Source organism: Pongo pygmaeus, chromosome 1 (assembly GCF_028885625.2).
Source record: "Pongo pygmaeus isolate AG05252 chromosome 1, NHGRI_mPonPyg2-v2.0_pri, whole genome shotgun sequence".
NCBI classification, from domain to species: domain Eukaryota; kingdom Metazoa; phylum Chordata; class Mammalia; order Primates; family Hominidae; genus Pongo; species Pongo pygmaeus.
Window position 1 is genome coordinate 75,251,550 of NC_072373.2, and position 21,208 is coordinate 75,272,757.

A 21,208-nucleotide genomic window follows, 5' to 3' on the forward strand; every position below is an offset into this window, starting at 1 on the left:
AGTTGAAAAACCTATTTCTAAATTGGGCAACTGTATGAGGGGTGTGAAGGGCTGCAGTCTGTTTGGAGAAGGTAAGAATAGTGTGACAAGGTATGTAAATCTTTTAGTACAGTGTGTGGCCCAGAAACACTCTCCAGTAAAGCCTGCCAGTATTCTGTCCTCAAATATTTGAGACTTAAACAGTAAGTCTGAAAGTTTATCAGCTAAAATTGGATATTTATGAAACAAGGTTGTAAAGGGGAAATAACTACTCTTCAACGCAAGGTCTCATTTTTAATCCACTTCCACTGATACTGTATGAGTTCCTTCTCTTTTGTACAATATAGATAATTTATAAATTGAAAGAATGTTGTTACTAATAATTACAATGGAGGTCTTTCAACACTTATTACTTAGAAGACGCTTTCCCAATACAGTTTCTAGACAATGGGAAGCATTCAAATATTTCATATACTTTTGCCAATAATCATGAAAATTATTTATATGGGTCAAAATTGCACACTGCTTTTACTTATAACCTCACCTGCAAATGTATACTATGAAAATGATTTGGATCCAGCTACCACTTCAATCCTGAGGACCAAATTATAATTTTAAAGATTACACCCTATATTAAAACTATGCTATGCTCCACTCTAATTAAATAAATTCCTATGCCAAGCTAATATATAGCTTGTCTTGAGATGCATCAGAATTTTACTTAATATTACATTTATCAAATGTCTACTTTCAATGCAGTCAACATTAAGAATTTTAGTCTTAAATTACACGCACACTAGAAATATTTTATTGTATAAGATCCATCGATGACCCTTCTCAGGAAATCTGACCATGTACAATTCCTGTTGAATGGATTATAGGTCATGTGACTCACCCAAATCCTATTCCTTGACCACAGCACAATGGATGAGAGATTGACAACTGGCCTAAGGTGACCTATGACTATGCAGACTTATTTTAAAGTATGTGCAAAACCAATCAGGCTCTCCCTCAGTAATTTTATCTAAAAGACACATAGGGAGATTACCAAGAGCTATTGGTATTAGAGTTAAAACGTCGTGTAGACTTTTCTGAGATCTTTTAGGCCCTGTAAAACAAAGCTACAAAGAGGTAGTCAGGAAAGAGGCGAGAAAATCTGATTCATAGAGATTGATAGAGAATAATACAGACGAGTGTCTAGGTTAACTTTGGTGCCTGTCCTTCCTGAAGTCTACTTGCTCAACTTCTCCTGGATTTCCTCTATCTTTACAATAAACCCCCACTGTACTGGAGCTACTATGTCTAGGTTTCTGTTTCTTAAAATATCTAAACTAAAACAACTTATTTTTTCCTCTTAAAACTCAAGAGCAAAGTTATTTTTCAGCCTGTAGAATTTAAATGAAGATGATAAAAATAATTATGTCCGTTACTTCTTCATTCCTATTTTCCTTCAACAGATACTTTGAGTATGTCTACCATATGTGAAGTTAGATACTAGGTATTCAGCTGCACATAAAAAAGACATAGCTCTTCCTTTCAGAAATTTATAATCTAGTGGGGGAAATAGGCATTTTAAAAGCAATACAAAGTAAGTCAATAAATAAAACACCAACCACAGGGTGCTAAGAGAGAAAGGAAAAGGATGTATCCATTTAAGAATGGGTGATCAGGGAAAATTTCTTAGAGGAAGTAGCTAGCAAGGTAGAGTGAATAGTTCATTCTAAGCAAAAAGAGGAAAAAATGTTTTTCTTTTTTTAAAATTAACATCCCTGCTGTCCTAAAAATGATACAAATGCTTTCAATCTGAAAAGATCTTAAGTGTTCCAGAAACTAAAAGAAGACCAGTGTTCCAGTACAAAGAGCAGGAAAAAGGCTGACCTTTGGATACCACTGGGGAGGAAGGAAGGGAATAACTGCAGGCCAAATGAAACAATGTGAGTCTTATTTAGTCGGAAAACACAGAAGGGTTTTCAGTAGAGGAGTGTAATCAGTTATGTGTTTTACAAAATCCTCTCTGGATGCTATGGAGAATAATGGTTACAAAATGACAGGAGGACAAGTGGGAAGAACAGATAGGAAGTTACTGAATAGGAGATAATGCTGACTTGGAGAAAGAATAAAGGTTCAAGACCTATTTTGGAGGTAGACTTGATAAACTAGTGAGTGTGTGTTAGTCTGGTTCATGCGTTGCTATAAAGAAACACCTGAAGCTGGGTAATTTATAAAGAAAAGAGGTTTTATTTTGGCTTACAGTTCTTCAGGCTGTACACGAAGCATAGTGCCAGCATCTGCTGCTGGTGAGGGCCTCAGGAAGCTTACTATCACAGTGGAAGGAGAAGGGGGAGCCAGCACATCATACAGAGAGAGTAAACGAGAGCAAGGTTTGAGGGAAAGGTGCCACAGTCTTCTAAACAACCATATCTCCCATGAACTCAGAATAAGAACTCACTCATTACCAAGGGGGTGGTGCTAAACCATTCATGAAAGATCTGACCCCATCATCCAATACCTCCCACAAGGCCTCACCTCCAGCAATGGAGATTACACTTCAACATGAGATTTCGAAGGAACAAATATCAAAACCATATCAGACTGCAATAATATTTTTCAAATATTTTCAATTATAAATTGTCCAGAGATACATACATATGTAGTAAAAAAAAAAATAGACATGCATGGGAATAATTAACACTAAATTCTTCATAATGGTTCTCCTGAGGAAGGCCAAAGGAGGTGTAGTCAGGAAGAGATATATATATAGAGCTTCTAATCTCATTGTTTTACTTCTAGAGGTGAGATACATAGCACTTCAATGTATGTCTTAATGATATAGGATGGGGGCAAGGAAGTGCTGGGAGAAGAAGGGTGGGGCTCCTGGCGAGGGCTCCACCTCTGGGCCTGTGCCATCGGACCTAAATCAGGACAGGCATTTCTGTTTTTGTCCCCAAATATTGCATTTCCCAAGACCACACTGGCCCGCCATGCCCCCATCTTGTGTCTATAAAATCCCCAAGACCCTCGGGGCACAGACACAAGCGGCTGGACATTGGGAGGAACACACACACCAGCAGAAGAGCACACCAGCAGGCACTGGCAGACACCAGCAGGCCACTGACTAATGGAATGATGCAAAGTTTGGCTGGGGAGGTTGGAGGAGTAAGTAAGTCAATAAATAAATACCAACCACAGGGTACTAAGAGAGAAAGGAAAAGAATATATCCATTTAAGAACGGGTGATCAGGGAAAATTTCTTAGAGAAAGTAGCTAGCTGCTGGGCAGCCTGACTGCAGGGGAAAACCACTGTGTCCGGAATTGGTGGGTTCTTGGTCTTGCTGACTTCAAGAATGAAGCCGCAAACCCTCGCAGTGAGTGTTACAGTTCTTAAAGAGGTGTGTCCACAGTTTGCTCCTTCAGATGTTCAGATGTGTCTGGAGCTTCCTTATGGTGGGTTTGTGGTCTCACTGGCTTCAGAAGAGAAGCTGCAGACCTTCACGGTGAGTGTTACAGTTCTTAAATGTGGCGCATCTGGAGTTGTTCATTTCTCCCGTCTGGAGTTGTTCATCCCTCTCAGTGAGTTCGCGGTCTCGCTGGCTTCAGGAGTGAAGCTGCAGACCTTTGCAGTGAGTGTTACAGCTCATAAAGGTGGTGCGGACCCAAAGAGTGGGCAGCAACAAGATTTAGTGCAAAGAGCAAAAGAACAAAGCTACCACCCTCCCGAAGGGGACCTGAGCAGGTTGCCGCTGCTGGGTCAGGCAGCCTGCTTTTATTCTCTTATCTGGCCCCACCCACATCCTGCTGATTGGTCCATTTTACAGAGAGCTGATTGGTCCGTTTTAGACAGCTGATTGGCCCATTTTACAGAGAGCTGATTAGTCCCTTTTGACAGGGTGCTGACTGGTGTGTTAACAAACCTTGAGCTAGACACAGAGTGCTGATTGGTGCGTTTACAATCCTTTAGCTAGACACAAAAGTTCTCCAAGTCCCCACTAGATTAGCTAGACGCAGAGCACTGATTGGTGTGTTTACAAACCTTGAGCTAGACACAGTGCTGATTGGTGCGTTTACAATCCTCTAGTTAGACATAAAAGTTCTCCAAGTCCCCACCCGACTCAGAAGCTCAGCTGGCTTCGCCTAGTGGATCCCGTGCTGGGGCCATGGGTGGAGGTACCCGCCAGTCCCGTGCTGTGCACCCACACTCCTCAGCCCTTGGGCAGTTGGTGGGACCAGGCCCCCGGAGTAGGGGGCGGCGCCCGTCAGGGAGACTTGGGCATGCGGGAGCCCACAGAGAGCGGAAGTGCAGGGGCACTTGGGCATGAAGGGCTGCAGGTCCCGAGCCCTGCCCCATGGGGAGGCGGCTGAAGCCTGGTGAGAATTCGAGCGTGGTGCCGGTGGGCCGGCAGTGCTGGGGGACTAGCGCACCCTCCACAGCTGTTGGCCCGGGTGCGAAGCCCCTCACTGCCCGGGGCCAGCAGTGCCGGCCAGCCGCTGCAAGTGTGGGGTCCGCCGAGCTCGCACCCACCAGGAACTCGTGCTGGCCCACAAGCACTGCGCGCAGCCTCGGTTCCCACCCACGTCTCTCCCTCTGAGAGGTGACAGCGTGCCAGCAGCCCTCACAGCCCTCGCTCGCTCTCGGTGCCTCCTCTGCCTGGGCTCCCACTTTGGCAACACTTGAAGGGCCCTTCAGCCCGCTGCCGCACTGTGGGAGCCCCTTCCTGGGCTGGCCGAGGCCGGAGCCGGCTCCCTCAGCCTGCAGGGAGGTGTGGAGGGAGAGGCGCAGGTGGGAACCAGGGCTGCGCGTGGCACTTGCACTTGCGGGCCAGCGTGAGTTCCGGGTGGGCATGGGCTCAGCAGGCCCTGCACTCGGAGAGGCCAGCCAGCCCTGCTGGCCCCGGACAGTGAGGGGCTTAGCACCTGGGCCAGCAGCTGCTGTGCTCGACTTCTTGCTGGGCCTTAGCTGCCTCCCCGCGGGGCAGGGCTCAGGACCTGGAGCCCGCCATGCCTGAGCCTCCCCCCAGCCGTGGGCTCCTGTGCAGCCTGAGCCTCCCCCCAGCCGTGGGCTCCTGTGCAGCCTGAGCCTCCCCCCAGCCGTGGGCTCCTGTGCAGCCTGAGCCTCCCCGATGAGCACCGCCCCCTGCTCCACAGCACCCAGTCCCATCGACCACCCAAAGGCTGAGGAGTGTGGGTGCACGGTGTGGGACCGGCAGGCAGCTCCACCTGCGGCCCCAGCGTGGGATCCACTGGGTGAAGCCAGCTGGGCTTCTGAGTCTGGTGGGGACTTGGAGAACGTTTATGTCTAGCTAAGGGATTGTAAATACACCAATCGGCACTCTATCTAGCTCAAGGTTTGTAAACACACCAATCAGCACCCTGTGTCTAGCTCAGGGTTTGTGAATGCACCAATTGACACTCTGTATCTAGCTACTCTGGTGGGGACTTGGAGAACCTTTATGTCTAGCTAAGGGATTGTAAATACACCAATCGGCACTCTGTATCTAGCTCAAGGTTTGTAAACACATCAATCAGCACCCTGTGTCTAGTTCAGGGTTTGTGATTGCACCAATCGACACTCTGTATCTAGCTACTCTAGTGGGGACTTGGAGAACCTTTGTGTTGACACTCTGTATGTAGCTAATCTAGTGGGGACGTGGAGAACTTTTGTGTCTAGCTCAGGGATTGTAAACGCACCAATCAGCACCCTGTCAAAATGGACCAATCAGCTCTCTGTAAAATGGACCAACCAGCTCTCTGTAAAATGGACCAATCGGCCCTCTGTAAAATGGATCAATCAGCAGGATGCGGGTGGGGCCAGATGAGAGAATAAAAGCAGGCTGCCCGAGCCAGCAGTGGCAACCCGCTCAGGTCCCCTTCCACACTGTGGAAGCTTTGTTCTTTCGCTCTTTGCAATAAATCTTGCTACTGCTCACTCTTTGGGTCCACACTGGCTTTATGAGCTGTAACACTCACCGTGAAGGTCTGCAGCTTCACTCCTGGAGCTAGCAAGACCACGAACCCACTGGGAGGAACAAACAACTCCAGATGCGCCGCCTTAAGAGCTGTAACACTTACCGTGAAGGTCTGCAGCTTCACTCCTGAGCCAGCGAGACCACGAACCCACCAGAAGGAAGAAACTCTGAACACATCCGAACATGCCGCCTTTAAGAACTGTAACACTCAACACGAGGGTCCGTGGCTTCATTCTTGAAGTCAGTGAGACCAAGAACCCACCAATTCCGGACACACCTCCACACCTCCCCGCAAGCAGAGGGAGCCAGCTCTGGCCTCGGCCAGCCCAGAGAGGGGCTCCCACAGTGCAGTGGTGGGCTGAAGGGCTCCTCAAGTGCGGCCAGAGTGGATGCCGAGGCTGAGGAGGTGCCGAGAGCGAGTGAGGGCTGCTAGCATGTGGTCACCTCTCACCACCATGTTCCCCTTCGAGTCTCCCCATCCATCTCACTGAGAGTTACCACCACTCAATAAAAAACCTTGTACCCATCCTCCCGAGCCCACCTGTGATCTGATTTTTCCAGTACAACAAGGCAAGAACCCCAGGATACAGAAAACCCTCTGTCCTTGCAATAAGGCAGAGGGTCTAATTGAGCTGATTAACACAAGCCGCCTGCAGACAGCTAAACTGAAAAAGCACACTGTAACACACCCACCGGGGCTTCAGGAGCTGTAAGCATTCATCCCTAGATGCTGCTGTAGGGTCAGATTCCCATGACCTGCCTGTCTGCATGTACCCCCTAGAGGTCTGGGCAGTGGGGCACCGGAAAAGTAAGCCACACTCCCATCACATGCTCTGTGAGGGGGATAAGGGAACTTTTCCCATTTTAACAATGATTTCTTGTATGTTTTAAATATTTAATCATAATTTTTTTTTTAAATGTCTAGTCATTTTATTCAATCAATGTACATAGTTTAACTGCTATGAGTTTTTCTGCACCAAAAAATACTATGAAGTAACTTTAGTTATTCCAACTCATAAGGAAATGGACAATTTTTATTAGGAAAAAAAATCCAATAACTTGAAGTCAATGATCCTTGTTCTGATCATGAGAACTAAACACACAACAATAGAATATAGTGAAGGTTATTTAACAGGTCTAAGTCTTTGTGAATCTTCAAAGTAATATGGGTCTGATTTTATTGGAGCAAAATATCACTCCTATTTTTAGAAATAAATATGTACCCTTATTTAAGAGCATTAGTTTTGACATGCTTAGTCTCCTGTTGTTCATCTTCCATAATTATTCCACTATTTTTTATTTAGAGATGCAAATATTGACCTTAAATGTTCCCCAACATATCCAAACCTGCTTCTAGAATAAACATTGCAGAGCTATTGCAACCTGAGCATTGCCAGAACAAAGCAGATAACAATAATATTCTCCAGTCATTTCACAAAATCATCTTTCACAAGATGCTCCTGGAAGGGTAGAAACCACAAAACCAGTCACCCTGCTCTCTCACTACCACATTAAATGAGAACATGTAATTAATAAAACGTACCCCAGTCGATCCATCAGCACATCCTGTTGCGGCTACCTTTGAAACTTGTCCAGAATCCAACCACTGTCACTACCTTGGTCCAAGCAACCATCTCCCACCCAGATTACTGCAATTGCCTCCTAACTGGTCTCCAACTTCTCTCCCTGAACTCCCCACAATCTTTGTTCAACAATGAAACTGGAGTGATCAGAATAAAATTTTATCAGTGTATGTCACTCCTATGCTCAAATCCCACCAATGGTTTCCTATCTCAGATCAGTAAAACCTAGTCTTTACAATGGTCAAAAAAGCTCCTGTCATGGTTGGGTGTGGTAGCTCATGCTTGTAATCACAGGACTTTCAAAGCTGAGGCGGGAGAATTGCTTGAGCTCAGGAGTTTGAGGCCAACCTGGGTAATAAAGGGAGCCCTTGTCACTTTTAAAAATAAATTAGCTGGGCGTAGTGGCATACCCCTGTGGTCCTAGCTGCTCGGGAGGTTGAGATGTAAGAATCACCTGAACCTGCAGTGAACCATGATCGTGCCACCACACTCCAGCCTGGGCAACAAAGTGAAACCGCTGTCTCAAAAAATAAAAAATAATAAAAAGGACCTACTAATATTTGCTGTACCTTTTCCTTCCTTTATTATTCTCCATAGCACTTTTTATGTCTGGTTATATATTCTACTTAGTCATTTGCTTATTATCTGTCTCATCTACAAGGACAAAAACATTATGAGAGCAAGGATTTTATCTGCTTTTTACTTTTTGTTTATCCCTCAAATGCAATGATGCTAGAGACTTGGTTAGATTTAAGTTTATGTAAATTTATTTATTTCAACAAATGTTGATTGAATGAATGGATGTTCCTCTAAAAGTCATAAGAAGCACAGACAATGGTTCTGCCATTTTAACTTGAGATTTCTCCCTTTCTCTGTAATACCAAAATGAATAAAAGCACAAGACAGAATTACAAGTCAACTGATATAAGAACCATAAGGATTCTTGTACGTGGGAAAGAGTTGGGGTCCAGAAATGAGATTTTAGAGAGACTTTTCTGGCACTGAAAATTTCTGTTCATAAGTATAACTTTACAATAGCCTATATGGTTTTTATTGGTTTAGTCAATGCATTTTTTTCTCTACATTTGTGGCCAACTACAACTGCTAGAGTTTTCAGAAACATTTATATTTATGTCAGAGACTTTAAAAATTTTTTTAAATTTAAATAATTTTTATTATACTTTAAGTTCTGAGATACATGTGTAGAATGTATGGGTTTGTTACATAGGTATACATGTGCTATGGTGGTTTGCTGCACCCATCAACTCATCATCTACATTAGGTATTACTCCTAATGCTATCCCTTCCCTTGCCCCACACCACCTGACAGGCCCCGGAGTGTGATGATCCCCTCCCTGTGTCCATGTGTTCTCATTGTTCAACTCCCACTTATGAGTGAGAACATGTGGCATTTGGTTTTCTGTTCCTGTGTTAGTTTGTTGAGAATGATGGTTTCCAGCTTCATCCATGTCACTGCAAAGGACATGACTTCATTATTTTTTATGATTGCATAGTATTCCATGGTGTATACGTGCCACATTTTCTTTATCCAGTCTATCATTGATGAGCATTTGGGTTTGTTCCAAGTCTTTGCTATTGTGAATAGTGCTGCAATAAACATACATGTGCATGTGTCTTTATAGTAGAATGACTTATAATACTTTGGGCATATACCCAGTAATGAGATTGCTGGGTCAAATGGTATTTTTAGTTCTAGATTCTTCAGGAATTGCCACACTGTCTTCCACAATGGTTGAACTAATTTACACTCCCACCAACAATGTAAAAGCATTCCTATTTCTCCACATCCTCTCTAGCATCTGTGGTTTCCTGACTTTTTAATGATCGCCATTCTAACTGGTGTGAAATGTTATCTCATTGCGGTTTTGATTTGCATTTCTCTAATGACCAGTGATGATGAGCTTTTTTTCATATGTTTGTTGGACGCATAATGCCTTCTTTTGAGAAATGTCTGTTCATATCCTTTGCCCTCTTTTTGATGGGGTTGTTTTTTTTCTTGTAAATTTGTTTAAGTTCTTTGTAGTCCAGATTTTCGCCCTTTGTCAGATGAATAGATTGCAAATTTTCTCCCATTCTGTAGGTTGCCTGTTCACTCTGATGACAGTTTCTTTTGCTGTGCAGAAGCTCTTTAGTTTAATTAGATCCCATTTGTCAATTCTGGCTTTTGTTGACATTGTTTTTGATATTTTAGTCACGAAGTCTTTGCCCATGCCTATGTCCTGAATGGTATTGCCTAAGTTTTCTTCTAGGGTTTTTATGGTTTTAGGTCTTAACGTTTAAGTCTTTAATCTGTCTTGAGTTAATTTTTCTATAAGGTGTAAGGAAGGTGTCCAGTTTCAGTTTTCTGCATATGGCTAGCCAGTTTTCCCCATAGCATTTATTATATAGGGAATCCTTTCCCCATTGCTTGCTTTTGTCACGTTTGTCAAAGATCAGATGGTTGTAGATGTGTGGCATTATTTCTGAGGCCTCTGTTCTGTTCCATCAGTTTAGGGGACCAGTACCATGATGTTTTGGTTACTGTAGCCTTGTAGTATAGTTTGAAGTCAGGTGGCATGATGCCTTCAGATTTGTTCTTCTTGCTTAGGAATGTCTTGGATATATGGGCTCTTTTTTGGTTCCATATGAAATTTAAAGTAGTTTGTTTCTAATTCTGTGAAGAAAGTCAATGGTAGCTTGATGGGAATAGCATTGAATCTACAAATTACTTTTGGCAGTATGGCCATTTTCATAATATTGATTCTTCCTATCCATGAGCATGGAATGTTTTTCCATTTGTTTGTGTCCTCTCTTATTTCCTTGAGCAGTGGTTTCTAGTTCTCCTTGAAGATGTCCTTCACATCCCTTATAAGTTGTATTCCTAGGTATTTTATTCTCTTTGTAGCAATTGTGAATGGGAGTTCACTCATGATTTTGCTCTCTGTTTGTCTGTTATTGGCCTATGGGAACGCTTGTGATTTTTACACGTTGATTTTGTATCCTGAGACTTTGCTGAAGGTGCTTAGCAGCTTAAAGAGATTTGGGGCTGAGATGATGGGGTTTTCTAAATATACAATCACATCATCTGCAAACAGAGACAATTTGACTTCCACTCTTCCTATTTGAATACCCTTTATTTCTTTATCTTGCCTGATTGCCCTGGCCAGAACTTCCAATATTATGCTGAATAGGAGTGATGAGAGAGGGCATCCTTGTCTTGTGCCAGTTTCCAAAGGGAATGCTTCCAGCTTTTGCTCATTCCTGTATGATATTGGCTGTGAGTTTGTCATAAATAGCTCTTATTAATATGTTCCACCAATACCTAGTTTATTGAGTTTTTAGCATGAAGGGTGTTGAATTTTATCAAAGGCCTTTTCTGAATCTATTGAGATAATCATGTGGTTTTTGCCATTGGTTCTGTTTATGTGATGGATTACGTTTATTGATTTGCATATGTTGAACCAACCTTGCATACCAGAGATGAAGCCACCTTGATCATGGTGGATAAGCTTTTTGATGTGCTGCTGGATTCGGTTTGCCAGTATTTTACTGAGGATTTTCACATTGATGTTAATCAGGGATATTGGCCTGAACTTTTTTTTTTTGTTGTGTCTCTGCCAGGTTTTGGTATCAGGAGAACGCTGGCCTCATAAAATGAGTTAGGGAATAGTCCTTCTTTTTCTGTTGTTTGGAAGAGTTTCAGAAGGAATGGGACCAGCTCCTTTTTGTACCCCTTTGGTAGAATTTGGCTGTGAATCTGTCTGGTCCTGGGCTTTCTTTGGTTGATAGGCCATTAATTACTGCCTCAATTTCAGAACTTGTTATTGGTCTATTCAGGGATTCGACTTCTTCTTGGTTTAGTCTTGGAAGGGTGTATGTGTCCAGGAATTTATCCATTTCTTCTAGATTTTCTAGTTTATTTGTGTAGAGATGTTTATAGTATTCTCTGATGGTAGTTTGTATTTCTGCGGGATCAGTGGTGATATCCCCTTTATCATTTTTTATTGTGTCTATTTGATTCTTCTGTCTTTTCTTCTTTATTAGTCTGGCTAGCAGTCTATCTATTTTGTTAATCTTTTCAAAAAACCAGCTCCTGGATTCAATGATTTTTTTTTTTTTTTTTGAGATGGAGTCTCATTCTGTCACTCATGCTAGAGTGCAGTGGCGTGACTGTGGCTCACTGCAACCTCCACCTCCCAGATTCAAGTGATTCTCCTGCCTCAGCCTCCCGAGTAGCTGGAACTACAGGCGCACGCCACCACAGCCAGCTAATCTTTTTTTGTATTTTTAGTACAGATGGGGTTTTGCCATGTCGGCCAGGCTGCTCTCAAACTCCTGACCTCAGGTGATCCACCCACCTCAGCATTCCTAAGTGCTGGGATTACAGGGGTGAGCCACTGCGCCTGGCCGGATTCACTGATTTTTTTGAAGGGTTTTTCATGTCTCTAACTCCTTTAGTTGCTCTGATGTTATTTCGTGTCTTCTGCTAGCTTTTGAATTTGTTTCTTCTTGCTTCTCTAGTTCTTTTAATTGTGATTTATGGCGTCGATTTTAGATCTTTCCTGCTTTCTACTGTGGACATTTAGTGCTATAAATTTCCCTCTAAACACTGTTTTAGCTGTGTCCCAGAGATTCTGGTATGTTGTGTCTTTGTTCTTATTGGTTTCAAAGAACTTATTTATTTCTGCCTTAATTTCATTATTTACCCAGTAGTCATTCAGGAACAGGTTGTTCAGTTGCCATGTAGTTGTGAGGTTTTGTGTGATTTTCTTAATCCTGAGTTCTCATTTGATTGATTGCACTGTGGTCTGAGAGACTGTTAGTTATGATTTCATTCTTTTGCATTTGCTGAAGAGTGTTTTACTTCCAATTTTGTGGTCAATTTTAGAATAAGTGTGATGTGGTGCTGAGAAGAATGTATATTCTGTTGATTTGGGGTGGAGAGTTCTGTAGATGTCTATTGGGTCTGCTTGAAATCGCCCACTATTATTGTGTGGGAGTCTAAGTCTCTTTGTAGGTCTCTAAAAACTTGCTTTATGAATCTGGGTGCTCCTGTTTTGGGTGCATATATGTTTAGGATAGTTAGCTCTTCTTGTTACATTGATCCTTTACCATTATGTAATGCCCTTATCTTTTTTATCTTTGTTGGTTTAGTCTGTTTTATCAGAGACTAGGATTGCAACCCCAGTTTTTTTTTTCTTTTTCTTTTTTCTTGCTTTCCATTTGCTTGGTAGATCTTCCTCCATTCCTTTATTTTGAGCCTATGTGTGTCTTTGCACGTGAGATTGTTCTCCTGAATAGAGCACACCAATGGGTCTTGACTCTTTATCCAATTTGCCACTCTGTCTTTTAATTGGGGTATTTAGTCCATTTACATTTAAGGTTAATTTTGTTATGTGTGAATTTGATACTGTCATATGATGCTAGCTGGTTATTTTGTCCATTAGTTGATGCAGTATCTTCATAGTGTTGATGGTCTTTACAATTTGTTTTGTTTTTGCAGTGGCTGGTACTGGTTTTTCCTTTCCATGTTTAGTGCTTCCTTCAAGAGCTCTTGTAAGGCAGGCCTGGTGGTGACAAAATCCCTCAGCATTTGCTTGTCTGTAAAGGATTTTATTTCTCCTTCGCTTATGAAGCTTAGTTTGGCTGGATATGAAATTCTGGTTGAAAATTATTTTCTTTAAGAATGTTAAAAATTGGCCCCCATTCTCTTCTAGCTTGTAGGTTTCTGCAGAGAGATCCATTGTTAGTCTGATGGGCTTCCCTTTGTGGGTAACCCGACCTTTCTCTCTGGCTTTCCTTAACATTTTTTCCTTCATTTCAACATTGGTGAATCTGATGATTATGTGTCTTGTGGTTGTTCTTTGCAGGGTTCCTCAAAGGAATAGTATCTCTCTGGTGTTCTCTGTATTTCCTGAATTTGAATATTGGCCTGCCTTGCTAGGTTGGAGAAGTTCTCCTGGATAATATCCTGAAGTGTGTTTTCCAACTTGGTTCCATTCTCCCTGTCACTTTCAGGTACACCAGTCAAACGTAGGTTTGGTCTTTTCCCAGTCCCATATTTCTTGGAGGCTTTGTTTGTTCCTTTTCATTCTTTGTTCTCTAATCTTGTCTTCTTATTTCATTAAGTTGATCTTCAATCTCTGATATCCTTTCTTCCACTTGATCAATTTGGCTATTGGTACTTGTGTTTACTTCACAAAGTTCTCGTACTGTGTTTTTTAGCTCCATCAGGTCATTTATGTTCTTCTCTAAACTAGTTATTCTAGTTAGCAGTTTCTGTAACCTTTTATCAAGGTTCTTGGCTTCCTTGCACTGTGTCTTTAGCTCAGAGGAGTTTGTTATTACCAGTCTTCTGAAGCCTACTTCTGTCAATTTGACAAACTCATTCTCCGTCCAGTTCTATTCTCTTGCTGGCAAGGAGTTGTGATCCTTTGGAGAAGAGGCATTCTGGTTTTTGGAATTTTCAGCCTTTTTGCACTGGCTTTTCCTCATCTTTGTGGATTTATCTATCTTTGGTCTTTGATGTTGGTGACCTTCAGATGGGATTTTTGCATGGGTGTCCTTTTTGTTGATGTTGATGCTATTGCTTTCTGTTTGCTAGTTTTCCTTCTAAGAGTCAGGCCCCTTTTTGCAGGTCTGCTGGAGTTTGCTGCAGGTCCACTGCAGAACCTGTTTGCCTGGGTATCACCAGCAGAGGCTTCAGAACAGCAAAGATCGCTGTCTGTTCCTTCCTCTGGAAGCTTCATCCCAGAGGGGCACCTGCCAGATGCCAACCGCAGCTCTTCTATATGAGGTATCTGTCAACCCCTCTTCAGAGGTGTCTCCCAGTCAGGTGGCATAGGTATCAGGGATCCACTTGAGGAGGCTGTCTGTCCCTTAGCAGAGCTCGAGCACTGTGCTGGGAGATCCACTGTTCTCTTCAGAGCTGGCAGGCTGGAATGTTTAAGTCTGCTGAAACTGCGCCCACAGCCACCCCTTCCCCCAGGTGCTCTGTCCCAGGGAGATGGGAGTTTTATCTATAAGCCTCTGACTGGGGCTGCTGCCTTTCTTTCAGAGATGCCCTGCCCAGAAAGCACAAATCTAGAGAGGTGCTATCGCTACAGCAGCTTTGCTGCACTGCGGTGGGTTCCACAACTAGTTTGAATTTCCTGGAGGCTTTGTTTACACTGTGAGGGGAAAACTGCATACTCAAGCCTCAGTAATGGCAGCACCTCTCCCCACACCAAGCTCAAGCATCCCAGCTCGACTTCAGAATGCTGTGCTGGCAGTGAGAATTTCAAGCCAGTGAATCTTAGCTTGTTGGGCCCCATGGGGGTGGGTTCTGCTGAGACAGACCACTCAACTCCCTGGCTTCAGCCCCCTTTCCAGGGAAGTGAACAGTTCTGTCTCACTGGCATTCCAGCCACCACTGGGGTAAAAACAAAATAAAACAAAACAAACAAACAAACAAAAACTCCTGCAGCTAGCTTGGTGTCTGCCCAAACGACTGCCCAGTTTTGTGCTTGAAACTCAGGGCCCTGGTGGTGCAGGCACCCGCAGGAATCTCCTGGTCTGTAGGTTGCAAAGACCATGGGAAAAATGTAGTATCTGGGCTGGATAGCACTGTCCTTCATGGCAGAGTACTTTACAGCTTCCCTCAGCTAGGTGAGGGAGTTCCTCGACCCCTGGTGCTTCCCGGGTGAGGTGATGCCCCACCCTGCTTCTGTTCACCCTTCATGGGCTGCACCGACTGTCTAACCAGTCCCAATGAGATGAACTGGGTACCTCAGTTGAAAATGCAGAAATCACCCACCTTCTGCATTGGTCTCACTGGGAGCTGCAGACCAGAGCTGTTCCTATTTGGCCATCTTGCCAGCTCCCCTATGTCAGAGGCTTAATCTTGCTTGTATTAAGCTCATTCTGATGAGTTTTTTGTGGGGGAGAATGGGGATAAGGAGGGAAAATATTGTGTAATAAATAATGAATCTACTCTTCAGATAACAACTTCTGAAAACTGCTTTGAAAGAATTATACCTGGTGATATTTAATCAAATAATGTAGTACTGTCATTTTTTCATCATCCTGAGAAGAGAAGCAGAAGATACACTGTAATTTGAAGGGTCAACGATTTCCTTAAATTTCATGAAAATACCAAGTTACTATATAAAGCTGAACATATTTGGTACTCTAAAAATTGAACTATCTGGGAAGAGTCAACTTCAAACACCGGCTGTCAGTTATTCTGTGAAGACTAAAAGAAATACCGGTATTTTCCTTATGTCTTTTGAAAGAATGTGGAGGAGAAGCAAAAAACACTTTTAGAGCAGTATTTGAATCACTACTGAAAAAGGAAATAGAATGAAGCTTCCATTAAGGTCACTCACTTAAAATTTTGCTTTTACCAAAGAAGCATCTCAACCACTGGGTGATGGAGGGGAAGGTGATTAGAAACCTAGATAATTGAAGAAATTAAGAAGCAACTAAATGGGCTATACAGATGGATGGAGCAGACTGTAGGGCAATGTTATTATTAATTGAATATTCACTGTATAGTAGGCAGAGTACTTAAGTACTTGATATCATAATCTCATCTAATTCTTACACTAAACCTGAGAGACAGGTATTGTTAGTCTCATTACACAAATAAAGAAAATGAGATTTACATAGGTCAAGTAACTTGAACAAGGCTGCCTAGGAAAGGTTGACTAAAAAGTCCAATATCCTAACTCAAATGTCATCCCGTCTCTACATTGCTCTTTGTCAGACTGAAAATACTTTGCTGGATTTTCCCCATCATAGTAACTTCTCTCATAAAAGCACCAAAGGGACTCTGCTTTTAGGTCCAGTTCTTAGTTTTCAATCTGTCTGTATGCAACTTCAGATATCAAGTGAATCATTCCAATCACCAAATGAGTTTCATTTTGTCGCATATTCATGGACTCTAATCTGACCCATTATCTGTGACCTAAAAACAAAACAAAACAAAACAGAACAAAACCTTGCCCTTGATCACAAGAAAGATCTTTATTGAATAAAAACAACTCAAAGTTAATGCTCATGCTACCTTGGAAGGCTGTTTGGCAGTATCCATTAAAGCTGAATGTATGTACATCCTAACCCAACAATTCTACTCCTTGATGTGTACTCACAGAAGTGCATAGATATGTTAACTAAAAGACAAGTTCAAGAAAGTTCAAAGGATTCACACGGAGCACTATTCATAATGGCCTTCTGGAAACTAGAAACAACTCAAATAACCATCAACAATAGAATGGGAGAATGGAAAACTAAACTATGCCTAAATGCAATGATATGGATGAATCTCACGAACAATGATGACTAAAAAAAGTTAGATAGAAAAGGGTTCGTATTTTACGATTCCATATACATAAAGTTCCAAAACAAGCAAAGCTAAACTATGGCATTAAAAATCAGGAAACTGATTACTCTTCAGGGTGTAGTTACTGGAAAAGGGCAGTGAAGGGGAAGAGGGTTTCTGAAATGCAGATAATGTTCTTTTTGTTCTTTTTAAAATCTGGGTGTTGGTTACTTCATTATGTCCATTTTTTGAAAAATCATTAAGTTCTACATTAATATTTGCAAATTTTCTTTTATCTGTTATTATACTTCAATAAAAAGTTATTTTAAAGACTGCAATGTTTTATTATTGGTAGGTTAATAGCATAATATTTACACTATAAATGTTATTACACTTAGACTCTTATCTTGCTAAACAGATAAAGGCAGATAATAAGATATAGGTTTGTTTTTTTAAAAATGATTTTCATTTCAGTTACTGACTAAAAGACAATCAAAACAGATTTTCACTCATCTTAACATAAGAAAACGTATTTTTAAACTCCAGTTTCAAATCCCATTGCTATCCATCATTCTGGAATTAACTAACCCATGTTATCATATATTCAGATTTAAGCAAATACTTTAAATAAAACTATTAAATAATTAGCAGTTGTTCAGTCAGGCTGCATTGTCAAGGTCTATAAAATTCTTCTCTTTTCTGCTAAATTAACTTTACTGGCTTAACCTCAGAATGAATGAAGAAATCTTTAAAATATAGCTTAGGAAAGCATGTCATGATATGTCTTCTAAGCATAAAGTTTCAAACTCAATGTCTTTCTTTTTCACTTTGCAATGGGATCTTTGAGTAAACATGTTGTACGTGTTAAAAATCAGAATGTAAAACTTTGAAAAGTCAACACTTTTCTACCTGAGAGTTTCCTATCCTTCCATTTTTAACTAAACGTTGAGTCGTAACCTCAAAATTTAAATTGTTTTCTTAAAAACAGAGAATATGACAAAAACAAATACCTATGGATAATCTATTTAAGACTGTGTTACCAATTCTTAGAATATGTCATCACATATGAAATAATAGCTTTTGATATAAATATTTTATTAACTACAAGAAGGAAAGGGGCAAAAAGAAAACACAGACATGCAGGAAGTAAAAGTTTATTCAAAAATTTCCTTTGTAAAATAATTCTTGACAAAGATGAGTTAGTGGAAAGAATAAATATCCTGAGGCACACTACAATATTGTTTCCAATAGATTATTCTGAAAAGCAATTTTAATGGTAAAGGATGTTACCATTTACTTCCCTGAACATCATGATGCTATGATTACAACCTATGTTTTGAAAAGTTTTCCAACTTCCTTAAACAGCTATAGAGTACAGGTTTAAGGGGAGGAAAGGTAATATCTATGATGTTCTTATTAATATTAATGAACATTATGACCTTTCAAACACTGATTGTAAATCACAGTTGACAAGTGATGGGAAGGCTAATAAATTTATTTATCTTTTCTGTAGCACAAATGTTGCTAGTTTTCTTAACTGACATGAGAAATTCATGTATCTTCAATTTGAATCTAGGTTCCAGAAAACCCATGGACAATGTTCCAATGCCACGGGTGCCACCATTCAGGCAGACAACTTCAGAAAGTCAAAGGGCAGAGATACCACTCTAGGAAAAGTGATTAAGAAATCACATTTAGTTGGTTATGATTAAGCACATTAATTTTATTCCCTTTTCTATAATAAACACTATAGAACCAATCTAGTATGAAATTAATCTCTTTCTGCAAAAATTGTGAAGCAATAATAAATATTTGCAAGCTCATACTATATATAACTCAAAAACTGTTAAAATGTCATACCCCCACTTTCCTATTTTTATGAAATACCATGAAATACTAAACTCAGCTCAGTATATAAAAAGTCTATGAATATTTATCAAAACTTTTAGCATTCACTTATTTTAATATTCTAAAACTCGAAGATGTGAATTTGGCTTATACTTTCAAAGAGTATTGCCCTATAAAATAGCAGAGTTGGAACTGTTCACTACACCAATTTGGATAATCAGATAGTTTTTGGTACAAATGACCAAATATGCTTTGTGAGTATTGTGATTACACCATGTTGACTTTGAATAAAGTTTTAGCTCCTAATTCTGAATTCTTCCTTTAAGATACATTTACAAAGGCATTTTACAAACTAATTTGTAAGTAAAACAAGTCGGAGAATTGCCGTATTATAAATCAGATTCTCTAGCTGTTATATATTCAGGATTTGGAAACCTATTCTGCAAGCCTGGCAAGTCACTGAACCCTTCTTTATCAAAGTACAGTACAAATGATTAAAACTCTTACATGCTTACAAATGCCCTGTGACCTTCAGGTATTAGGCAAGTACTAACTAAAGCCATTGAAGAGCAAAAGACCAGCCTTGCCTGCATATATAATTGTTACTGTTTTAGTAGGCTGAGAAATAACATTTTTATGCTTTATATAGCTTATACATTGCATCTTTTTAAATCTTATTTTTTACATGTAAACTTCTAATTCCTAGTGTGATTAAAATCATTAGACTTTCCTTTTAAGAAAGAGGAATCTGGCCGGGAGCAGTGGCTCATGCCTGTAATCCCAGCACTTTGGGAGGCCGAGTTTGAGACCAGCCTGGCCAGAGTGGTGAAACCCCATCTCTACTAAAAATACAAAAAATTAGCCAGGCATGGTGTTGTGTGCCTGTAGTTCCAGCTACCTGGGAGGCCGAGGCAGGAGAATTGCTTGAACCCAGCAGGTGGAGGTTGCAGTGAGCTGAGATCGTGCCACTGCACTCCAGCCTAGGTGACAGAGTGAGACTCCATCTCAAAAAGAGAAAGAAAAGAAAAGAAAAGAGAATAGAAAAGGAAAAGAAAAGAAAGAGAAATCTTTAAACAACTCAATGACAACAGAAAAACTAACTAGCCCCATTAAAAAGTGGGCAAAGGACATAAACAGACATTTTTCAAAAGAAGATATACAAATGGCCAATGAGCAAATGAAAAAATGTTCAACATTACTAATTATCAAAGAAATGCAAATTAAAATCATAACATGATATTATTTTATGACAGTCAGAATGGCTATTATTAAAAAGTCAAAAAATAACAGATGTTAGTAAGGATGTAGAGAAAAGAGTCCACACTGCTGGTGAGAATGTAAATTAGTATAACCTCTATGGAAAACAGTATGGAGATTTCTCAAAGAATTAAAAATAGAACCACCATTCAATCCAGCAATCTCACTATTGGGTACCTATCCAAAGGAAAAGAAATCATTACACAAAAAAAGATACGTGCACTTACATGCTTATCGCAGCACTATTTATAATAGCAAAGATTCGAAATCAGCGTAAATGTCTGTCAGTGGATGATTGGATAAAGAAAATGTGGTATATACATACAATGTAGCATTATTCAGCCATAAAAAAGAGTAAAATCATGTCATTAGCAGCAACATGGATGGAACTGGAGGCCATTATGTTAAGTAAAACAACTCAGAAAGTCAAATACTGCCAAATAATGTGTATACATGGACACAGAATTTGTAATAATAGACATTGGAGACTCACATGGGACAGTGAGAGGGGGGTAGGGGATAAGAAATTATTCAACAGGTACAATGTGCGTTATTCAGGTGATGGTTACACTAAAAGTCCAGACTTAACCACTACACAATATATCCACGTAGCAAAACATCACTTGTACCCCTTAAATTTATACAAAAAAATTTTTTTAAAAGGATGTTTACCTTAAGAAGCATAGTAGTACAAAACTGTCTAGATTATATATTAAGCTTATAATCACATAGATAAGGTTATATTTTTTATTAGTCCTGCTTTTTAAGATAGTTATATTTTATATACATTTATACTGCCATTGAAAATATACACTTCTTATCTGGCAAATTCCCTATTACTGCTAAGATAGTCAAACATTTTGATGACCAATATAAGCCGTATATATGCATAATACTGTTTATTTCTTTAAAAGAGTAAAGTAAATAAATACAGCCATCTAAGGAACTAAAAACAATAAAATACACAAATATAAACACCTAAGAAATTTTACAAACTAATTTTTGAAATATTCTACTGTATAAAAATATAATTATATGACATAATAGCTTTAGTTTATCATTTGTCTCATCATTTGGCAGGAGTCCCAAACATGATAAACAGAAAGATATCTGATGAATTGAGAAATTAGTTATTATAAAAATTTCATTTATATTCACTCTTGCAGTATAACTGCATTAATATTAAAAAACACCCAATTCTAAATTCATTTATTTAACCTTAAAGGCATTTTATACTGGTAAAACATTATTATACAGATATAGGCTTATTACGAATA

The 21,208-nt window shown here is 40.3% G+C and overlaps 1 protein-coding gene across 11 annotated transcripts in view; it reads right to left on the reverse strand.

Annotated features, from left to right (window-relative positions):
* RABGAP1L (RAB GTPase activating protein 1 like) overlaps positions 1 to 21,208 on the reverse strand; it is an 852,978-nt gene that overhangs the window by 278,339 nt on the left and 553,431 nt on the right. Inside the window, exon 18 of one of the 11 annotated variants that reach the window (XM_054449680.2) lies at positions 18,005 to 18,493. The exons of the other annotated variants lie outside the window; for them this stretch is intronic. Within the exon in view, the coding sequence (XP_054305655.1) occupies positions 18,473 to 18,493 (21 nt within the window). The 3' untranslated portion in view covers positions 18,005 to 18,472. Of the gene's footprint in view, positions 1 to 18,004; positions 18,494 to 21,208 lie in introns of those variants that run through there. 11 annotated transcript variants of the gene reach the window in all.